This window comes from Lampris incognitus, chromosome 11 (assembly GCF_029633865.1).
Source record: "Lampris incognitus isolate fLamInc1 chromosome 11, fLamInc1.hap2, whole genome shotgun sequence".
Lineage (NCBI taxonomy): Eukaryota > Metazoa > Chordata > Actinopteri > Lampriformes > Lampridae > Lampris > Lampris incognitus.
In genome coordinates this window covers 7,609,339-7,633,199 of record NC_079221.1, presented here as the reverse complement: position 1 = coordinate 7,633,199, position 23,861 = coordinate 7,609,339, and the positions used below count along the sequence as shown (strand labels likewise).

At 44.1% G+C, this 23,861-nt stretch overlaps 1 protein-coding gene across 1 annotated transcript in view; it reads right to left on the bottom strand.

Annotated features, from left to right (window-relative positions):
- frmpd4 (FERM and PDZ domain containing 4) overlaps nucleotides 1-23,552 on the bottom strand; it is a 31,430-nt gene extending 7,878 nt beyond the window's left edge. The window contains exons 1-11 of the mRNA XM_056289829.1: nucleotides 23,368-23,552; nucleotides 22,112-22,228; nucleotides 15,450-15,610; nucleotides 14,561-14,663; nucleotides 11,669-11,714; nucleotides 10,154-10,258; nucleotides 2,336-2,443; nucleotides 1,721-1,852; nucleotides 1,082-1,201; nucleotides 675-811; nucleotides 217-343 (exon numbers count right to left, since the gene is read on the bottom strand). Of these exons, the coding sequence (XP_056145804.1) occupies nucleotides 217-343; nucleotides 675-811; nucleotides 1,082-1,201; nucleotides 1,721-1,852; nucleotides 2,336-2,443; nucleotides 10,154-10,258; nucleotides 11,669-11,714; nucleotides 14,561-14,663; nucleotides 15,450-15,610; nucleotides 22,112-22,228; nucleotides 23,368-23,426 (1,215 nt within the window). The 5' untranslated portion in view covers nucleotides 23,427-23,552. The remainder of the gene's footprint in view (nucleotides 1-216; nucleotides 344-674; nucleotides 812-1,081; nucleotides 1,202-1,720; nucleotides 1,853-2,335; nucleotides 2,444-10,153; nucleotides 10,259-11,668; nucleotides 11,715-14,560; nucleotides 14,664-15,449; nucleotides 15,611-22,111; nucleotides 22,229-23,367) is intronic.
- Between the last annotated feature and the right edge of the window lie 309 nt (nucleotides 23,553-23,861).

Sequence of the window (23,861 nt, the reverse complement as noted above, 5' to 3'; positions counted from 1 at the left end):
AGACAATGAAGCTTAACGTCACATTTTCAACTACGAGTCAGTGTTCCAATAGGTGGCAGTCGTGAGTCTTTTCAAATTGGTTAATTGGCAGCATAAAGGGGATTTTAAAGAAAGAGACAGCGAGAAAGGAAGGTATGCGGTTAAGGGTGAGAAGTGGTGATTGGGGTTTTGGGTGTTTTTTCTGGGAGAGGGGGGGGTTTTGGTTGGTGAAACTACCTTTTTACCAGGCGGCACCAGGTTCTGGTTGGTTTTGAGGATGTGAGTCAGGGCTTTTTTAATGTTCTTCTCTTTCATGCTGGACAAGACAGCAGGTGGCAGGAACAAGGCCAGACCCCACTCCTTCCTGCAGTGTCACAAACCATATCGATTAAATAAGCGGGTCACTCCAGCGCCACACAAACAGTCAAGTCATCATTCTTCACCAGTGATCAATTACCTCACCCAGAGGTGGTGCATTGATTTACTGACAGGATACAACTGTTAATGATTCGACAACCAGAACGGAAGGACAATCTGGCAAAGTAACAGGGCACTCCTGACTAGATCATTATTGTTTGATTGTATAAGAGTCTGTCTTCGGGCCTCATTAGCAGCTTCTGCGAAAGGACCCGGTCATTAGAAACATCAAGAGAGCACTGTAATTGGGAGATCACCGTGGGAGCCACCACACTTACTCAATATACTTGAGGGAAACTTTCTGGGACTGCTTGGTATTGACGGTTAGGATATACATTTGCAGGGCAGCAAGACGGAGGGCTGTGTCATATTTCAGCTCAGACCCAAATCTCTCCAACACCACGTCATTGCAGCTCTGGAGGAGACGGAAAACGGGAGAGGCACAGGGCGGGGTTAAAACTATTACTGAACACATGATGCAAGGCAGCCATGCTGGTATATCTCATTACGACTTGGCCGCAAAAGTCAGCGTACAGAATACAGCATGTCCAAGTAATCCGTGTTCATGTACGGTAATCGAATGAGAACCACAACACAAAGAGAAAAGCGGTTCACTAATATAACAACCATAAACTCAAAACACCTGCAGGATGCCGTGCGATATCTCGTGTGCACTGGTATTCACCTGAACATAGAGGTACTCAAACGCCACGGCGTCTCGTCTGAGCAGCTCCACCGGGTCCTTTGGGACGAAACTGATGCGGAAAAAGCATTTCATCTTGTGTGACCCTGGCCTCTGTGTCACCTAGAGCATGGGTTAAGGAGGAGGGACGTCCGGTTAGTCGGCTCAGTGGGTTTGTGTCTGCGAGACGTCGAACCTCAAAAGAGAGAGATTCTCTCGGGTTGCTTACATTTACATGTAGTGCGTCTGACATCAGCTTGGTACGGGCGTGAGCCATGCATCGGATTTCTGATTTGGTCAGCGTTATTGCATGACTAAAAAGCGAAGATACACCGCTTCATGTCACAGTGATTAACATTTTCATCTGCGGGAGGCTACAGTGTCCTGTCATCTTGCTGATGAAGAGCCCGGGTGGGATTACCCATTGCCCTCTGATGATTTTCTGATTCAATCACATTTGCCCTTGTCGTACCGACTACCAAGACGGGTCAAAAACAATTATACTCTAAAGTGAGAGAAAGAATAATGTCCTCCCTCTGGTTTGCCGTCCACTGTGTCAGCCAACTTACTGCCGCCACACACACACATACACACACACACGACTCGGTTTAGCTGCGAACCCAAGTAAAGTGTGCGTCTCACCTGAGTTAGCATCTCCTGCTCATGCAGGAGCATGAGTTTGCTGGTGGAGCCCTCGGCTCTGTGCTCCAGCATAAGAGAGAAGTGCTCAATGCTCTTAATGGATAGCTTTTCTTGCAGGGTCAAGATGACATCCTTTCGCACAGACAGATTAATTATTAATACACATGCACAGCACATGCACCGAGGCTTGTACTGTATATGTTCAGCATTCTGCCACGCAACTGAAAGGACAAAGGGCTTTGCAGTACGCCATATAGTAATATGATACAATTGTTTATATGCACAGAAATAAATAACATGAATGGAAGTGATATGCATTACAACTATAAACACAGCCACTATGGTATGAACTGACAGTAACGTGTGAATACATTTCCGAACACCGAACCTCCTCATTAACTTCTCTACGCGATACAGTTAATTAAGCCCAGAGAGTTTTGACCTAACTATAATTACGATAAGCGTCTGTGGGCAACAACATGAAAAGACTTTGTACCTCAGAATCTACTTTACTTACAGCACAACTATGAATAATGCAACAGTTAAACCGAACATGGCTTTAGATTATGCAATACCCTGCGCTTAACAGGCAACTGTGGAACTGCGAGCGCCTACCTTAATTGATGTGTTACTGTCAAATTTGAACGATTTGGTCTGCCCGTTCTCCAGGTACACCTTCAAAACATTTGGCATGAAGAGGAGGGAGTTGTCCTTCACTGTTTCCTGGTGACGGAATGAGAACGAGATGAAAATCTCAGTTAGGCCCATTCACATTGATTAGTCAGCGCACCACTCATGCATCACTGAGAAATGGGACGGAAAACACCCCTTTGAAGAATAAAAGAAAATAAGTCTTTTTCTTAAAGACAATCGTTGACAATGTAAGAACACAAAGCAAAGGAGACTGTGAAGAGCATAAATAAAGATGAGCATGGTACAAAATATAAGTGACATCCATCCATCCATTACACACATCCATTCTACAGATAGATAGATAGATGGCTAGCTCAATAGATAGATAGATAGATAGATAGATAGATAGATAGATAGATAGATAGATAGATAGATAGATAGATAGATAGATAGATAGATAGATAGATAGATAGATAGATAGATAGATAGATAGATAGATAGATGGCTAGCTCGATAGATAGATGGCTAGCTCGATAGATAGATAGATAGATAGATAGATAGATAGATAGATAGATAGATAGATAGATAGATAGATAGATAGATAGATAGATAGATAGATAGATAGATAGATAGATAGATAGATGTTTAGAAAATTATTTCAAGAGAACATGATCCTCTGACACAGGGGCGATTCTAGGATCAGAGCTTTAGGGGTGCTGAGCACCCAGAGTGCTGGCCGGCCAGGCAAGATAAATTTGGGGGGGTGGATCAAACCATTTTCGAAGCATGGGGGGAGGTGCTGTATTTTTGTTGTTAAAATATTACGTTTAAACCATATACTGGATATGGTTTTGACATTTCTTCAGCTTATCAAACATGGACATACAGTAAAAAATAAAAAAATCTCTTCAATTTTAGGGGGGCTGGGGTTCAATTTAGGGGTGCTGCAGCGCCCCCCCAAAAATGGGCTAGAAACGCCTATGCAGTCTGACAGCTTCCCTGAAGCCTACTTGCTTCCTAAGAGAAGGTCGATCATGCCAGTTTTTTCCGATCTGGATCTTATTTTTGTAGTTTTTGCCATCGTGCATATTGGTTATAACATCGTTTTGTTTACTGGCTTCACTGTGGAGATTTTGGACACAGGACACAGCTTTACAATGGTGTCTTGTGGCGCCATGTTAAGCGATCCTTAATTGTGTCCTTTCAACAATCAGGTAACCTAGTTGGGTGGTTTATCCGTGGCTACTAGCTAAGCTACTACCTACGGCAGTGTTTCTCAACCGGGGGTCCGCGGACCCCTAGTGGTCCGTGGTGTAATTGCAAGGGGTCCGTGAAAATAAAATATCTTTAAAAAAAAGACCCTATGACATTTATAGAAATAGGATTATTTTACTCAAACGTCACTGAGACCTTTATCTACCTAAACTATAAAGGGTAACGGGGCTTTTATCTCTAATTACATCTGTTTCACAAGTGTAATTTATTGTATTTTAATAAGAGATCTCGCTCCCGTTTGCATTGTTAAAAGTTACTGCATAAGAATTCTGTTTTTACATATATCTGAAAGTTACTGAATACATATTCTGTTTTGTTACATATATCTGAAAGTTACTGAATACATATTCTGTTTTGTTACATATATCTGAAAGTTACTGAATACATATTCTGTTGTTACATACATCTGAAAGTTACTGAATACATATTCTGTTTTGTTACATATATCTGAAAGTTACCGCATAAGAATTCTGTTTTGTTAACTATATCTAAGTTACAACTTAAAGCTCTTATTTTTGCCCCGAAGAGTGAATAAATGCTATAATGCAATTTAAAATGCAGTTTCTACTGTTTCTATCAAATTGCAACCCCCCTCCCCCAAGATCAGGTGGAGGGGTCCTCGGGGTAGATCAAAAATACGCAGGGGGTCCAGGACCCCAAAAAGGTTGAGAACCACTGATCTACGGTAAGCAAACTGGTCCGGGGAGTCAGAAATGTGATGGACCACAGTTGACAATACAGGAAAGGCGGGGTTACGAACGCCCGCACTTGCGAACCGACCTTCCGTGTATTATTATAAAAATCAAGTCACACAAAATGGTTCGTACTAACGAGCGGACGGACTACTTCGTGCGACGCTCAAAACACTGCGCGTTTTTGGCGCCACGCCGTCGCCGCCATTTTAAGTCAGATCGCGGAAACGTTCGGCGCGCTTATGTGCAGGGGTTAAATCGGGCCGGATCCGAGATCCGGGGCACCTAGGATCGAAATCGGAACCAAGCGGCTCTCAGCCCCGGCACCTTAGCTCTTCATAGAAATATATATTGTAATTGTAAAATTAAAAATAATATTGATCGCCTCATAATAAGTCCGAGGTAATGCCGTCGGTGAATAACGGGCCACACTGACGTCTGCGGCGCAAACTCAAGCTGCAACATCATTGGTTCGTTGGGTCTCGTGTCAGCGCGCGAGCTGGAGACGTCAAGCGACGAGCGCGCGCCACAAGTGCGCTCAGAATCCAGAAGCGAGCCGCGGAGTGGAGCGCGTGACCGTGCGCCGACTGGGGTAAATGATAGGCTAGTTAACTTGCTAGCTAGAGCTAGCAACCAGACAGTTCAATACTATGGCAAAAAAATATATATGTCTGTAGGCTAATAGCGAGAAAAAATAGCTGTCTGCTGGGGAGCAATGCGTAAAGGGATTTGTGGGCGGTGTCGTGTGACGGCGCGGAGAGAAAAACAACCTTAGCCCGGCAGCTAACATTAGCAGCTAACATTAGTATCGCTGCTGGCGGGCACTCGACTGAGTGAGGTAACTTAGCAAAAATAAATGTACGGTAGTTAGCTGCAGCTAACTTTAGCCAGCTGTCCAGTTGGTTCGGCAGGTTTATTGGGGGCAAAGTGGGTTTGTGTGGAGAGGAAAACCGCTAGCTAGCTAGCTACACAAAAAGCTAAGTTAGCTTTTATTTGAAACCACGTTCCTTTTGTTACCGCTCCAGTTTACCCGCGCAAAACACCTCGGCTGTTGTATGTGCTAAAATTGGTGTCCCCACCAATGCCTGGGGAAAAAACGAGATCGTGTTTTTGATTGTAACGGTAACGACAGTGACATACAATAAATTAATGAATATAATTTATGCTTATTATTTGTTTGACTGCTATTTTCTGAAGTGTAATGGCTTCCAGCTACAGCAGGGAAATATCACATAGTTGTTGTTTTTTTTACTATCGGTGTGATATGTGTTTTGATTTATATTGGCGCCGCGCCCGCCGCTAGGTCTCTTTCACACTTGAAAGTCCAAACCAAGGTCTGAACCAGAGTCTTGTTCTGGTGCTTTCACATCTGTTATTTTATAGTCATTAGGTTCGGGACTTTTGCTTTCATACCAGCGGACCTTGACTTGAACTTTTGGCTCGTTGTTGCCAGGCGCGCTCGCTGTTGCCAGGTGTTACTGTTTGTGTTTGTTTTATCACTTCCTACGATTGATCCGAAAGTCCGAACCTTTGATTTCACATTAGACATTCATGAACCTTGGTCTGAACCGAGACTACCTCCTGAGCTTGGACCAAAGACCGAGTCTTTGATCCCTGGACCCTGGTCCAAGAGGTTTCGCACCTGGCAATCTGGTTCGGACTTTTCTGGAAAGTCTGAAAGTCCGGACTAAACAACATAAGTGTGAAAGGGCCCTTAATTAGTTCCAACCTCCACCAGCTAGGGATCCCCCACCCCGGCAGTCCCAATTTAACCACTGCTTACATGCACAGTTAAGTCCAGCTACGGTTATAGCTCGATTAGGCCATGTAATCGGACTACTGCCGTTGTCCCAGTATACAAGAACCGGGGGAGAATCGATTTATTGACGGACGTATGTCCCACCCCGGTACGGTAGGTGGCGATATACCCCCCTTTCAGCTGGTTGCCATTGGATGAAAGACCGCCGCGGGAACTATGGATCGTGTGCTAGTACTCAACCGTGCGTGTAAATGCACTGACTGCTGTGTGCGTTGTACTCTGACTTGAAATGTTCGTGGGTTTACCCGCGTAGCCGTGGCTTCGAAGCGTAAATCTTGACGCGAGTGATGGTGACGCGTCGAAGAAAAAGAAAACAGTCACGATCGAAACGAAAGTGGAAATAATAAAGCGTTCAGAGAGACGTGAAACGCCAACAAACACTGGAAAGGCGTTAGGCTACAGTCGATCAACGGTCGGGACAGTCGTTACGGACAAGGGGGGGGGGTAATGGAGTATATAAAAAGTCTCTGTCCCAATGAAAGCGACAACTGCCACTGAGCAAGGCAGTGGTTTAGTGATCGAGATGGAGAAGGCATTTGGTTAAAGGTAACAACAGGTGGCCACAGCTTCCCTAAGATATTTAAATTAAAAACACCCAACCAGTCCATCTGTTCAGCTGGTTTGTTGATTTAGATGTTGAACTACCAAAGGAGTTGAATCAAGTGCAACTGGACTTGGTTATATATCCGTGAAGACGTTTCGCCTCTCACCCAAGAGGCTTCATCGGTTCGTGCCTTTCTGACTAGACAAGCTAGTCTGACTGGCTGGTGATGAAACTCAAGATATTTAGCCTCTTTGGAGTCGTTATCAGAGCTATTGATGTCCATGGCTCTTTTGTGTTCCGATGTTTAGCAACGACGGTCGTTGGAGGTGTTTCGACTTCGTTAGTGCTCCATTCAGTGGTCATGAGTCGTTGGGGCCGTTAGTGACCGACTGTTGTTCTTGGAGGCTAAGCTTTTGTGTCTCCTGGGTAGAGATGAGAGGACGGCATTGTAAGTGGGAGATAGGTGGTGTCGCAGACCTCCTCCTCTGTTGAGGGATGGTTTTTCCAGTTTCGCATAGATGGCTTCCTTCACCCCTCTTTCAAACTATCTATCTTCCCTGTCCAAATGTGTACGTTGCTGTCCTCGAAGGAGTGTGTCTTCTCCTTTAGGTGTAGATAGAGGGGTGAAGGAAGCCATCTGTGCGAAACTGGAAAAAAAACCATCCCTCAACAGAAGAGGAGGTCTGTGGCACCACCTATAACGACTGTCGTTGCTAAACATCGGAACACAAAAGAGCCATTGACATCAATAGCTCTGATAACGACTCCAAAGAGGCTAAATATCTGAGTTTCATCACCAGCCAGTCAGACTAGCTTGTCTAGTCAGAAAGGCACGAACCGATGAAGCCTCTTGGATGAGAGGCAAAACGTCTTCACGGATATATAACCAAGTCCAGTTGCACTTGATTCAATTCTTTTGGATAACTATGACCTGGATGAATGAGAACATTCACAGACATGTTGAACTACATGTTGGTGTGATTTTGAGAGGTGGGCACTTGTGATTATGTGAATATTGGTCGTAATGCTTGCTAGCTTGCAGTGTACCAGTATAGTGAAATGGCGCATGATGAAAAGTTAGCTTTTCAGTTGTCTTGTTGTCTTTCATTTCATTTACTTTTACACTAGATCATATGTTATGAGTGTCTTATTTAATTTAAACATGCAGTTATTTGTTATTTTCAGTGTTAGATTATTATTTTGCACCATATACGTTTGCAAAAGAACGTTTTCTAAACTTTGAGTTTGTTTGACTACCTCGTAAGGTTACGGACCAGCAGCTGTTGTGAGCCAATGAAGTGCCACCCGGTCTCAGCCACAATCCAGAACCCCCGTGTCCGGGGCTTTCTTCTTTCCGCACAATACTCCACTACACACAAAGAAACACAATGCAGAGTCCCAGGGTGTGTAGAGAGGCTCCAGCACCAACGGGTTACATCTTTGATCAAAGGTAATTTGTTTAGAGGATCAAAATCAGCGTAACATTGCTATTGCGCTGATTTTGCTTACTATTCCAGTATGCAAGACATCAGTTGGAACAAGGGTTAAGTGTTAACCTTTAATGTTCTTTTCTTTTCTATCTAAAAGTTTATGAAATGCTTCTTTCATGTTTTATATAACTATACACATTCTCTCTCTCTCAATTACAAATACTGTACTGTAGTTACATTTATTATTATTACTGCATTATTATGTTTATGATGTTTTAGATAAAATATATACTAGCCTATATTCTAAGACAAAAATTTGTTTTCTCTTTATAATTCATTATAAGTTCATAAATTCATTATAAATTCATTATAATTCTGTTATCCTCTTTCAATTGTTGTGATATGTAAATTGTGTAAACACAACATCCATTGCACCTTGTCCGTCTTGGGAAAGACATCCCTCCTCTGTTGCTCTCCCTGAGGTTTCTTCCTATTTTTTCTCCTAAAGGGTTTTTTAGGGAGTTGTTCCTTATCTGATGTCTGTGAATGTTCTCATTCATCCAGGTCATGGTTATCCAAAGGAGTTGAATCAAGTGCAACTGGACTTGGTATATACTATATATACCAAGTCCAGTTGCACTTTATTCAACTCCTTTGGATTCCTTATCTGATGCGAGGGTGTAAGGACAAGATGTTGTGTTGCTGTAAAGCCCCTTGAGGCAAATTTGTAATTTGTGATATCAAGTCGAAGTATCTTTATTGTCCCTTACAGGGAAATGCAGCTAGTGTATATAAAAGTCTTACACAAAACAAAACGTACAAACACCAAGGCAGAATTGACAAATCACTGAGGGACAACAAAAAAAAACAACAGGACATAGCGGGCAAGGAGAACCAAAGGAGTACAAATATACAGACCATGGAAGCAAGCGATCTGCAGACAACAGATGAATACTATCTACTATTTAACAATTGAATGGGCTATACAAATAAAATTGACTGGACTAATTGACACCAGATGTGAACTGTACGTAACTATTCCGACTTATATACAAATTAGACTTACGAACAGACTCAAAAACGGAACTCATTCGTAATCCGGGTTCTTCCTGTATTCGACATTTTGGCTAATAACTTTTAACTTTCACTTCTGGTTTCGCTTCCAAATATGTGGTTTAGGTGACGCTCACTCGCCCCATAAGGCGGCGATTGTAAAGCTACATCCAGCATTTGTACCATATCCACGATCTCTACAGTGAGTAAAATGACATCATAATCAATATGCATGACGGCAAAAACTACGAAAATAACACCAGGGTCATAAAACAAAGCTGACTTATCCTTTAATGCAAGTCGTTGCCCACCAATACATTTAGCGATGGAGTGACGGGCAATGGGAGCAGAAGAGAGAAAGACTAACAGAAGGAGGATTTCTTCACTGTAAAGTTACCCATTTCTTTTTTTTTCTTTTTGATTTTCCCCCCTTTTTCTCCCTAATTGTATTCGGCCAATTACCCCGTTCTTCCGAGCCATCCCGGTCACTGCTCCACCCCTTCTGCCGATCCGGAGAGGGCTGCAGACTACCACATGTCTCCTCCGATACATGTGGAGTCGCCAGCCACTTCTTTTCACCTGACAGTGAGGCGTTTCACCAGGGAGACGTAGCACGTGGGAGGATCACGCTATTCCCCCCAGTCCCCCCCCCCCAAAAAAAAGAACAGGCACCTCAACCGAACAGAGGAGGCACTAGTGCAGCGACCAGGACACATCTGGCTTCCTACCTGCAGACACGGCGAATTGTGTCTGTAGGGATGCCAAGCCGGAGGTAATACGGGGATTTGAACTGGCGATCCCCGTGTTGGTAGGCAACGGAATAGACCGCTATGCTACCCGGATGCCTAAGTTACCCATTTCTACCCTTTTTCTTTTTTATTTGATCTTTGGTTGCTTCAAGCGTTCCGGTCAATATCACCGTCAACATTACTCCTCTGTATACAAAGTGCATGTGCAGAGAACAAGTTCATGTCCAGTGAGACTTACTGGAACCTGGCCGTTGATGATGACCTCTTCGGCAAAGCGGACTTTGACTGGATTCGACTTTAACTTGGCCTTCTTGGCTGCGCTGATGAATGCCGATTTGGGCGACTTAAGAGATAAAAGAGAGAAGAAAAAGCATGTTTAGACTCCTTCAGAGGACTCAGTCACACCTGAAAAGGCAAGGCAAGGACACACTCCTCTCTTTCAGCATTTTCAACAGAACCTCCACCCATTCCTCGTCTGCTGCTCTGCGGTACACTGATGTGATTAAAGTGGCCTTTGGTAAAGGGCCTGAGAGGAAGGACATCCCCTCTGGTGGCATGTCATTGCGCCTGCAAAGCAGTGTCGGGTAAAGGGGGGAATTACAGGATGGATTAGAGGAGCTGCTTTTCTTCCTCCTCCATGTCCCATGGAATCCTGTGACCCTTTTTTCTGCACACCAAAGGCTTTTTTTCTGCAGTGTGACTGCTTCTTAATTGGAAGCTTTTTCGTTGAAAATAACCCTTGTCATGATATTTTTTTTCCCTCGAAACATGACTAATTCAAACGAAAGGCGAAAGGATGAAATTTAGAAATTTTGCATGGTCTTAATGAATTCGACTAATGTCAGACAGGTTTCCTTTTCTTCAGTTGCCTGCAACTCAAGGGAATACGTCTACGGCATTGTTTTCAGTGAAAAAACACACTGGTATAGTGGAAAAAAAGAAGAAAAGATTTGGTATCCTCTATTTTTGTTGGCAATTCACACATAATTCCATCTCCGCTGACCTATTTTATAAACTGCAAACAATGGCAGTATTACATTCTCACAGCACTGTTCTGTCACCATCTGGTGTGCCATTGGCTCTTATAAATGTGGACATGTCAGGTTCATCTGCGGTCCAAAGAGGGTCTGATGCTACAACGTGAGAAGACTTGGAAAGATAGCAGCTCCCTTTGTGTGAGCGGGGCTACAACGCTCATCCCTACTGTTACTGTTGCCAGCACGGACATATGGGCGTGATTCAGCTCATGCACATTCACAAAGTAATCGGCACAAACGTACATACAAACGCACGCACACTTTTATTCTCCCTAATTGTACTTGGCCAATAACTCTGTTTTCCAAGCCGTCCTGGTCACTGCTCCACCCGCTCTGCCGATCTGGGGAGGGCTGCAGACTACCACATGCCTCCTCCGATACGTGTGGAGTCGCCAGCCACTCCTTTTCACCTGACAGTGAGGAGTTTCACCAGGGGGACGAAGCACATGGAAGGATCACGCTATTCCCCCCAGTTCCCCCTCCTCCCTGAACAGGTGCCCTGACCGACCAGAGGAGGCGCTAGTGCAGCGACCAGGACACATACCCACATCCGGCTTCCCACCTGCAGACATGGACAATTGTGTCTGTTGGGACGCCCGACCAAGCCGGAGGCAACGCGGGGATTCAAACCGGTGATCTCCATGTTGGTACGCAATGGAATAGACCGCTACGCTACCCGGACGTAGAGGCAATACTTTGAACTTGCAGAAACTTACCGGGTACGGCTGCACAACTGTCAAAACGATGGACTCCTTGCAGCTCCTGCAGCAAGACAACATAAACAAAACCCCGTTGTTAAAAGGTTTAAACGTCACTCTCCCCAATCCACAGACAACATCTCGTGATTAATCAGGACGGGAAAGTTTTCTATCATTTCAGCCGCCCCTTGTTTACTGGGTGACTCGTTATTTTTGAGATAGCACCGCCGTGATAGGAGGTGATATGAATGAGCGTTCAGCCCTGGAGATGCTTTAAGAGGCTTTGTCTTGCCTGAGCTGTGTGGTGCAGCGTTTAGCTGCGGAGACAGAGCCCGGTCAATGTTGAGGGAGCCATGATGAAGTGGCGTCTATATGGCCATATTTCACTGCACTAATCTACTGTTTACAGACTGCAGCACAGGGCATGCGAGGACCCAACACTCATAGCCAGTCACTCAGCTGTGTCGCTGACATTAATCTAATGAGACGCATGAAAAAACACCGGCGTAGAGCTGAATCATGGTGAATGTTGGCAGGTGCACAGCACAATATCTACCCCGTCATTACTTTGAGTTTGTAAGAACCCAAATAATAGAGGTGGATGTTAAAAGGACAAACTCACTGCAGGGCTTGTATAATATGTGTAATATTATATATATAATATACATATATATGTATATTCTCTGCACCATTGCACTTTATCACCTCTTTTTTCGCCTGTATAAGTCAATCCTTGTGTATATATCTGAAGATTGTTGTGTTGTAGTGTTGTTACTCTATGTTAATGACACTGAGAGAGCCACGAAACCAGAGTCATATTCCATGTATGTGCAAACCTACATGGCAAATAAACAGGATTCTGATTCTTTCAGTTATGCAATCCTGTGGTTGTCTACAATATGCCCACCTGTAAAGTGTTGAGAAAGTACTTTGCACATGTCTTAACTACAATGAAATTCAAAGCGTACTACGTACCGGCAACCCCAGTCGAATAAAGGATCTGAATTAAGAACAAAACAAAGAACCTGTCCCCAGCCAGCCATCATCCCAAGGCCTCCACGCTTTCTCCAAACAACACTGCATATGTGCTTTTTCACTGAATAGACCAACTATAATTTTACTCAGTGTAACGCATAATCATTATCTCCATGAGAAAAAGAAGCACTTCTGTAATTTGCTTTCAGAAACAGACCACTCTTATGCCCAATTTTATGTTGGTTAGTGCTAGAATAGTGTATCGGTAGCCCTCGTCCAAGGTAAAAATTAGAAACGTCTTTCATATGGGTTACATGCACATTTTCTTCCTTTCAAATAAGGGCGACAATACAAATTTGCTTGTTTAATGCACGGAAGTTGTTAAATGCATAAATAGTCACAAAGCACTAGCCTACACTCTTTCATTAAAAATCCATGTGTTTATTAGCTACCCTTATATGCAGCTATCCTCATACACATCTACACTAAGTATCTGTCTGTACGTTTACATGATGTTAGGAAAAGTCAATTTATTGTGTTAGTCCGACTAAAACTGGACTTTTAAAATATATGTAAATGTGTTAGTCCGACTGAAGTCGTACTGAATCGAATTCCTCGAAGTCGGACCAACACACCTAGATAATGCAGTTGGGGATCGATTTACTCTGGCATGTATACGCTTCAGTTGGCCCCGAACTGGCCTAGGCGTTCTGCGAATGACCCATAGTTCCCGCGGCGGTCTTTCACCTGGAAGTCGAACAGCATAGTATCAACATGGTGAGTGCTAGAGCGAGAACCCCGCATTTCTGGACAGGTGAAGAGACAAACTATGTTGTGTCAGCTAAAGGAGTTGAATATCCTAAAGTATATGGGTGGAAGGAGAAGGCATAGTGGCGAATTGTTTAAGAAAGTGGCGGAAAAGTTGGACGAAGCGGGATTTAAAAGAACCCCCGAGCAACACCTGGAACACTCCAGGAACATACGGTGTTGTCTTCTGCCTTCTGACATCACCATAAGTACAAGGGATAGCGTGCATCTCATTTGTACCAATAGTAAAGCATAGAGTACGTATGACATGTACAGTGCTGTAAAGTTGTCCATGTTTTCACCGCTTGACATGGAACCCACTTGCTCACTTGTTTGTTACTTGTTTGGTATGTGACGCAATAGGTCAACTGGAAGAAGGTCCAATAGCAACCAGCTGAAAGGGGGCATATCGCCACCTACCGTACCGGGGTCAGACATACGCACTTCCGTCAATAAATCAATGCTCCCCCGGTTCTTGTATACTGGGACAACGACAGTAGTCCAATTACATGGCCTAATCGAGCTATAACCGTAGCTCGACTTAACTGTACATGTAAACGCACTGAGTGATTGGACTTGCTGCTGCTCCTCCATATTTTTTTCATTTTTAGTTTTTTTATGTTTGCATGTACTTTGGAAATGTGTGGCAGAGGCTCTGGGAGATTGCTTTGGGAGAAGAAGGAGAAGCTATTTGCTGCCCAGACAGAAAGAAAACGTGAAAACCGAATGTGAAAAATGCAAATAAGAACCAACCGTATAGATGGGTTAAGGTGAAAATATTGAATAGTTTGCCTGTATGCAGAATTATACCCCATGTTTCTCAATGTGGCCCCCAGGTACAATCAGCAGTACCGGTGGAGTCTGGATGTAGATAATTACATTCACCTGTTATTCCAGGTTTAAAAACCCATTTGGCTGGCTGGAATACCTGACACAACAGCTGAATTGCAATGAACTACCTGGCAGGATAGAAAAACAGCAGTACCGGTGGTACCCGAGGACCCCATTAAGAACCACTGAGTAATATAATGTTGAGGAATGAATTGAAATATCACATTACACAAGGCAAATCAGCCTATGACAGCATGGGCATAACTATGTCTGGGTGTGTTGTGGCACACGCTGTACCTGACAAGGTCGATGACCCTCTCCCTGGGTGCTGAACTGACCGGCTCATCGTTAATCATGATGATCTCGTCTCCAGGAATCAGTCTGCCCTCCGAGGGTCCCCCTGCCAACGGCACACAACAAACAAGACTTAAGTGGTTCAAAACACAGGGATTCAAGCCATTCTTCTTCATTTTTTTTGGGGTCTCCTTCATTCCGGCCCAAGGCTCTAATGAGGGGACTTGACTCATTCGAGCACTGTTGAAATTAATGATTCATCTCTGTAGCACAGCTTTGGTTTGATTTTTTTCGTTCTCCCTTTGCCTTTTAAAAAAAAAAAAGTCCCCCTTTTTTTCCCTCAATTGTACCTGGCCAATCACCCCACTCTTCCGAGGCGTCCCAGTCACTGCTCCACCCCCTCTGCTGATCCGGGGAGGGCTGCAGACTACCACATGCCTCCTCCGATACATGTGGAGTCACCAGCCGCTTCTTTTCACCTGACAGTGAAATCAATGACAATGATCCTCGCCAGGGGAGAGGATCACGCTATTCCCCCCAGTTCCCCCTACCCCCCGAACAGGTGCCCTGACCGATCAGAGGAGGCGCTAGTACAGCGACCAGTACACATGCCCCCAGCCGGCTCCCCACGAACCGGCTGATCCCCGTATTGGTAGGCAACGGAATAAATCGCCACGCCACCCGGACGGACACCTCCATTTGAGCACTGTTGAAATTAATGATTCCTCTCTGTAGCACAACTTTGGTTTGATTTTTTTTTTCTCCCTTTGCCTTCTTTTACGAGCAACATTTTAAGACTGCATCTCCATCAGAGTACCTCTGTTGACAATGGGCGTAGGTGGGATGACTCACTGGTGCTTTTAAAACCCATTTCGCAGGTGGGATACTCTACCTGGTGTGACTGAACGGACCACCACAGGTTTCTCACTGCCAGCCACAAAGCCAAAGCCAAGGACTGGGTCTCGTCTCATCTCCACCTTCCGGGGCGCTGGAGGTACAAACTTGTCCCCGTCCAGATGAACCTCCTCCAAGGAGCTGCTCTGGGACACGTGGCTGCAGCAAAGGAGAAAACCGCAACACATATTGGTGTTTATTAAGTTCAACAGGCAGATTAAAGAAGGAAACGTGCCGAGACTAAACTGCACAGTACATTCATATGTTGATGGAGTCGAAAAATCAAAGCATTCACATGCATTCAATCTGTGCTATTCTCTTGAAACTATTTAGACTGTTGAGTGACAGCTACAGGGAGACGGTGCAAGGCCGTTCTGTATGGCTGTACGTAGTAGCTCGACTGGATGTGAAAGCATATTTTCATCAAAGTGCTCGTGACCTGAAATATGCAAAAATTTGCTCGCTGAACCAATGGCATCCAGAATTGCTATGAGCGGCAACAACTGTGACTCAGAACAGAACAGAGAGCTGTTTAATCTCTGGAATAAAAGGGGACAGCAGTAAATTTCATGCTTTAAATATGTAGAAACTGGGTATTTTTCAGAAGATTAAACCCCCCCAAAAAAATGTTCAGCGTTAGAAAGCAACATCCTCTCTGCAGTAGGGGTCTAGTACAATGCCTCAAACATAGGATACGTAGGCGGGCAACAGCGATCAAGCTCCAACAACTGTCTGTTCCTGCTGCAGATTCCTACTGCGTTTAAATCTCAGCAAAGGCTTCACACTGCACCCACCAACACGAACCAAACAGGCCGCCGCACTTCAATCTTGGTGCAGGAAAGGTAATGTTCTGCAGCGTCACATCAGCGAAAGGTCAATTTCTTGACTGCCTCAATTTGACCCGAGCCACCTCTGCGCCTAGGAGCCTTGCCATTAATAGCTGGCAACAAACCAAAGCTCTCTTACAGCGTGAACCCTCTTTCACTACTTTTCCTCAGCTGCCTCGATGAACAAGACCATGCCATAGTCCTTGTTGCCACAACCAGTCATCACATTTTCATTTACCTTCTTCCAGGTAAAAGATGTGGCAAATTTGCAGCTTTTGCATGCTGTTATCTGTATGACGTTCCAGTGTTTGTTACCCAGTCTGGCAGCAAAAGCGGCAGCAGTGGAAAGCAGCACCCTGTGGTGCCAACAGTGTTGGTTAATTAGGGCCGTGGGCTAGCAAGGCAGTGTGTAATTCACAGTTATTCTTGACACTTGTGTTATTCACTATCGGATACCAGCAATTAATCTTTCCAGGCACAAAGAGCGAGCGATCTGTATATGTATGACAAAACTAAATACTGCCAAGCATGCACTGCCACCTTTTACAAAGGCTAGTCGGTATTTAAAATCAGCTGAATTTAAAGGCTTTTCTTTTCTTTTCTTTTTTCTTAACAAAATTTACGCGGACCCAGTTGTTGTTAATCAGCCGAAAGCAGCCAATCAATTTTAAGAATTATATAATTCAATTTTAAAGACTACAAAAGTATTTTCCCTGTCAAAATCTGAGAAGAAAAATGATTATTTTCCAAAGTAATAAACCAGAGGAAGTCTTGACCCAATGATGACGTCAAAGTGTAAAACGTGACCTTTATTGTAGTGTAATGCTGTCACTTTTAACCCAGAGGGTAAGCCACATTTACCATACAAGAGAGACTTGTGGCTGAGCAGAGACTCTCGTGACTCTCAGATTGAGATGTGAAATAATGAATGCACAAGGATGCATGTACTTTCAAGGTTTTCAAGGTTTGCTTTATATTGTTTATACCACTTACGGTCAACTGAAAATGTCACCGCTTCAAATTTCTCTACTTCAAGTTGGCCTTGCACTCATTTTATCCATCTGTCTCAGTGAGCTCAGTTTTCTGTGTGGGCTTGTACACTCTTAAATCCTTTTGATTTTGGAATTGCAAAAGGAGAAACGTACGCAAAGCGCACCGTCTGTAAAGATTCGGCGCCCTTTCATTTCACAACACTCGAGGGGGCATAGTCAAGCATCTTGCAATGAGAGCAGAGTACACACACTTCAAGGGGAAGTTCATTTGAGCGTTTGAAGGAAGGGCTGTTGCACATTTTGCCCAGAGCCCACATGGAGCCCCCCTCCATTGTTTGGTTGCTGTAAGACATCCCCTTTTCTTTTCCATGGACAAATAAGCTAAGCACATACCCCCTAGTTAGTCACTAGTTACGCTTTGTTCCACTTCATCTAAAGGTTACTAAAATATGTTTTGTTTAACATCAACTAAATGCTATACCACTTTTTCAAGTTCAAGACCATCTAAAGGGGGGGGAAACATATTTCATCTATGAGCAAGCATTGAAATCAGTCAGTAATTTTGTCAGTGCTTGCTCATTAGCATGCTTAAATCAAATGGACCGATCATTAACTAACTAGCTGCAAGAAAAATGTTGTGGACGGCTCGAGTGAAATCTCCAGCAACAGCAGCATATACATCAGTTATTGTAATGATTACATCATCGCATGCTGTTTTAAAGTATTATTTCATCGGCTAATTGAATAATTAATATACTAATTTTAAAGTTCAAACTTAAGTTTTGACCAGATGATATTGACGGTGTGCGAATTTATGGATAACAAGTTTAATTTCATCTGCAGCTGTTTTTATCCTGCTACGCTTACGTCACTTGTTCCCACGATCAGCCCAGCACTTACTGATAGATGGTTTATCACCTTTTTAGATGGGAGCTGTCTCAAAAAAGTAGTTTAGGGTTTAGTTGCGCTTTGAAATTAGATTTCTCTCACCTGTAAACAATTTGTTTGATAAGTGAGATCTGATGTTTGGGGTGTTTTTTCCACCCTCCCAACTATCTTACTAGTGACACATGCTTACATTTCATTATGATTGGCAGCTAAGTGGTGCAGATCTTCTTTTTTTTTCTATTTCTTTTTTCTTTTCAAACTGATTTCTTATGTTGCGCTATGTCACCTTTTGAGCCATGATTAAGCTTACTGTGCAAATGTGCTGCCCAGCTCTGGTCATGGAAAGTCAATAGAGTCTGGCCTTCCACAGGATGACAGGAATTTAAAAGGAAAACAACATCCGATGAATATAAGTATGGGTGATATAACCAGTTGCACACAGGGAGGGTGAAGGGGGGGTGGAGGTGGACTTCGTTGGTGGTAGTGTGTGTGTGGGGGGGGGGCAAATTTTTTCCTTTAAAAAATGCATCCCCCACCATTCTGCACACAACCCATTTTCTCATTTTGACACTTTAAGTAGAGAGACAACAAACTTCTTTCAACCACCGCATTTCGAGGGATTTTGTCCAAAGACAAGATTCAATCACCTGGCTCCATAAGCAACGTCTTTTTATTTCTAAATTCACCTCTTCTTTTTTTTTTTTAACTCAGTACTTTCAAAACTTTAACTCTGCGCCCCGAAAAAGAGTTGGGGATATTTGGTGTCCACATTGGCGGTTACGTACAGTGTGGCCCTGGTTATTATGATAGCTTTGTTGTCACCCTGGCTATTATTCAACATTACCTCAGCTCTCCCCCCTTAAAAAGCAATATAGGGTCAGGGAGATGGATGAGCACCTCCAAACCTCAATGAAGATGGAAGATGCAAGGCGAAGGGAAAAGTTGATGTATGGACTTGCAGAGGGATGGGCATTTTCACAGAGCACAAGTAGAGTGAGAAGTAGCTATGACTCCCAAATACTCCCAAATTGGTGCAGAGAGGAATAAAAACATGTATTCATGATGGGCCTGCACAATCATTTAGATATAGGGGGTACAATTGATCACATCTATTACTTTTTGTGGGGTGCAAATTAGCAGTCTTTGAAGATGGTGTGAGCCATTGTGCCCCACTGTTCCCAGACTTTAACTTTTGGCTCTATGTAAAGTCCATGATGGTCTTACAAGCCAAAAAGTTTGTTCGCAATTTGGTGTTTTCTACACAAAGTCCACAGTTCCTCTAAAATAGGGCCCTTAGCCACAAAAACCTACCATTACAGCAACAACCAATTTTGAATATTCACTCGCACACTGGCATTCACATAAACGCAGACAGAGAGACGGCCCATAGAAAAAGCACTCGGGACTTTCTATCAGTTGATTTCAACATAGCTTCTATCAATGGCACGCTTAAATTGACTCAGATCTTTAATTCTCATTTCATCCCCATAGTATAAAACACGGTTTAAATAAGGATTAAATGCTGAATGCACTGCAATGTTTCTGGCTTTGAATGTGGGCTGATGCTTTATAGTCAAATACTGTTGTAACATAACATATACACTGCCCCAACACCAAATGATAACTGCTTTAGAGGTAGTTTCATAGACATGTAAGGAACTGTACTGCATCACCTTGAAATTTACAAGTGCTTCTGCACCACATTTACTTTGGATTTGTGTGTTAGTTTCAGCTATTGTGACAAGCTCAACAGATTGTGTGCAAAGAAAAACCATATGGGCCTGTGTATTCAGGAAGTTGAATGTCTCGTCCCCGACCATGGCCACCTGCTAAATATGGCTAGCCTCCCAATGTGCTGACAGCACTGCGTCTAATGGTCCCTAATCATCCCCATTATCTTCTAATGTAGCCCCGCACCACTCGATGCAGCACTCGTAAACCACAATGTGCGCTCGCAGTTACCATGAAAATGTGCAGCGTCGATGTAAAGTGAGACGCTATCTTCGCTGTCACTTTGCAAAGAGTAATACTCCCTCAAGATGGTAGTGTGTGTTTTGGTATTGTTAACACAATGGCAGACACAATGCTATATATGTTGTGTCTTGTCACAGTGGCCGTGAGAGGCCACTTTGACATTCATAGCCAGCCCACTAGGAATGAGGAAGTTTTCCTACTGGCTTTGGTGCAACCTTTTTGAATAGAGCAGTCACAGCTCATGTTTCTGGATATATTTTGGCTGCGCTGCTCCTCCTTGCCACTCAAAAGAACATCAACTTGCTGCTGTCTGACAGATTAAATCCCTCCCTGCAAAGCCTCTTTTGTGAGGGAAGTCTAGCTTGCAAGGCTAATATATTATGAATTTTGTAAATGACTTAGATAATGCATCACGAGGACTTATACAACCACTATTTAACTTAGCATATAATATTAGCGCCAGTGTTAAAGTTACTCTGATGCCAAGAGACTGACAGTAATCTGTATTTCATGTTCAATAGCAAATATTTGCTGGCCAGACCTTATTCGCCGAGTAATGTCTGTTCAGTTTGCTGCTCTCCAACGGTCTGTGCTGATATCGATCCAGCCCCCTTGAACACCGTCACAGCGGTCCTTACAATGCTATGTTTGCTAAATGCTGTGCAATACAGTGTGCACGTCAAATGGTCAGCTGCTTCTTTATTCATGGGTTGCTGTCATGCAGGCAAGACCCGTGGTTCATTAAGTAATGCAACATTTTAGGATCAGAAACCTGCAGCCTTAAGAAGTGCAAATAGCAGTTGATCCACACGTCCGATTATTTATGACTTCCATCACAATTTTGGAAATCTATAGCCAAAAGTCTCTGTGATGTGTTTCATCCAGACACGCTCTGCATCCAGCACATCCACTGCTCCCCAGCTCTTATGTAACTCTTCTGACATCACGCTTCTCTTGCTATAACCCATGTGTGACAAGTTCCATACCCCCTATTGGACACATCATGCAAAAAACATATTTTTCCCATTAGAGAGTAACATACAACATAGTCAGATGAAACTAGACAGCACAGCAACTATACATAGCCCCGTGTCTCATTCCGCTATGATGAATATTCAACGAGAAAAACAAACATCCCTAAATAAGAATGCAGGGTTTCCTCTCATTTGCCCAAGATGAGAGGAGAAACAATGGAACGAGAGAATGAGAATTCAGTACGTGCACAGGAATGTGGTTTATGCGAGCTGAAATATTTTTAGATTCAGTATGAATGCACACTTGAAACAACAGTGGTGAGAGAGCAGAGAAGAGGGGGGGGACAGCAAAACACACATGCACACACACGCACACATGCACGCACAACAGAGCCCAACCGTCTCTGATACACCAAAAGAATAAGAGATGAAGCAAACAAACACTCACTTGTTGTACCGGTACCCTTCTGCTTTCGACACACACAGGAATCAGACATGCTCAGTGTCGTGGGAGGGGAAGTTTCTTTTTTACCTGTCTGTGGAGATATCCAGAAGTGCCTAAGGATCAATTATGCTGATGTGAACACTGCAATCCGGCATCTTCGCAGATGCAGCCCTGGCTCTCGATTCCAAAAAAAAAAAAAAAACTAGTCCCTTGTGCAGGTGAATCCCTCCACAAGAGCAGCATACAAACGCACAAGCCCCTCGCTGCTTTAGCGAGATCAGGCTGGTTCGTGCCTGTATAGTAAGAATATGCCTGTGAAAGTGTGTGTGTTTGAGTGTGTTTGAGTGTGTGTGAGAGAGAGAGAGAGAGAGAGAGAGAAGGCAGGGGCAGTATGTGTGCAGCAGTGGAAGGAACAGAGAATCAGTATTCTGTGTGCACAGATGGAGACAGAGGGAGCAAGCAGTGACGTGGTTTGAATAATCGTCCGCCGCCAAAACCTCTCCAACATCTGGGGGGGGGGGCTTCCCATTTTTGCTTTCTTTTAACTCATGGTCACTTACTTGATGTAACAGTCACGCCCCTCTCTACTGGTGCCCATGTCCCATCCATTGGGGGGTCCCTGTGCAGCATTCCACGTCCCGGAAGGGGGTGGCCAGCCCGAGGATTTGGTCCTGTGGCTAAAGGGGCAGATGGGGGGGGGAGGGGGGATCACGCACAGGTCATGAACTGCAGCATGTGATAATGTTCAAAGCCATACAGTGCATTAAAATCTGCATAACCATGCTAACAGTATGCATAAATAATAGCACATGCTAGATGGCAGAGATAGACTCGTGTTTCCAATATAGCGCCACGTGTAGCAGGCTAAGCTAATTGCCAGCCCATGCAGACCGGCAGTTACGACAGTCATCCTGGCGTTAGCTCTCTTGGACAGTGAACCTTTTTTTTATTTTTATTTTTATCTATGTTGGCTATATTTGTTTTTGTAGTTTTTCTTCTTGTAGTTTGGCTGTGTTTTTGTCTTTGTGTTGCACTGCTGTGGGCTGGGGGAAACAACATTAATAAATGTTCCTGGCGTGTTGCAGAGATCGGGGTGATCTCCGCAGAGTAAGTAGAGTGGAATGGAGGAACACCAGACAAAAATCTTCATACCTCAGCTGTGGTTTTATTGAGGACAGACGTTGTGATACAGGTCATGGTTCCTGCGGATTATTACAAAAATTGGTGATGACGGTTCACACGAGCGTCTACCCAATACCACAATAAAACCGGAACTTCCCTCCTCAACGGAAGTAATACATCACAAAATTGACGCCTAGGCAGCGATCATTACTTTTCTTTTTTTAACAAGATTACTTTTTTTTTCATTTATTGATAATCTTGGAAATACACCACCAGACAGACACACACAGCTCAGGTGTAGTACTGCAGGTTGGACTTCTTCTTTGCCTGGACCTCCAGGATTCCCTCCATGTAATCCTCATGGTTCAACTCAGTCACCCCACGACGCAACGCTATCATCCCAGCCTCTACACACAGCTTTACACTGAGCTCCATTGAAGTCATCTGTGCAGCGGGCAAGTTCTTCATAGTTCACATCAGGACTGACGTTCGTCTTGTGGGAGTGGATCTGCATGATCCTGGCTCAAGCCTCTTCGTTGGGCATGGGAAATTCAATCTTACGGTCCAAACGTCCAGAACGCAGCAGAGCAGGGTCCAAAATATCCACTCTGTTTGTCGCTGCTATCACCTTGACCTGCATGTTGGGCTGGAACCCATCCAACTGGTTCAGCGCTTCTAACATGGTCCTCTGGACCTCTCTGTCTCCTGCCTTCTCACTGTCAAACCTCTTGGTGCCGATTGCGTCCAGCTCATCGATGAAGATGATGGACGGAGCTTTCTCTTTCGCTAGGACGAAGGCGTCTCTGACCAGCTTGGCTCCATCGCCAATAAACTTCTGCACCAACTGTGGCCCAGCCAGCTTCAGGAAGGTTGCCTTGGTCTGAGCTGCACATGCTCTGGCCAGCAGAGTCTTTCCAGTTCCAAGAGGTCTGTACATCAGAACTCTTTTAGGAGGCTGGACCCCCAGATTCTCAAACTTCTCCTTATGGTTCATAGGCAGAACAATGGCCTCTACCAACTCTTGGATTTGTTTGTCCAGTCCCCCGATGTCGCTGTATTGTTCAGTTGGCCTCTCGTCCACTTCCATGGCCTTTACTCTGGAGTCATACTCTGTAGGGAGAGTCTCCAGGATGAGGTAGGAGTCCTTATTAACCCCCACCAGATCTCCAGGTTTCAGTTTCTCTGCAT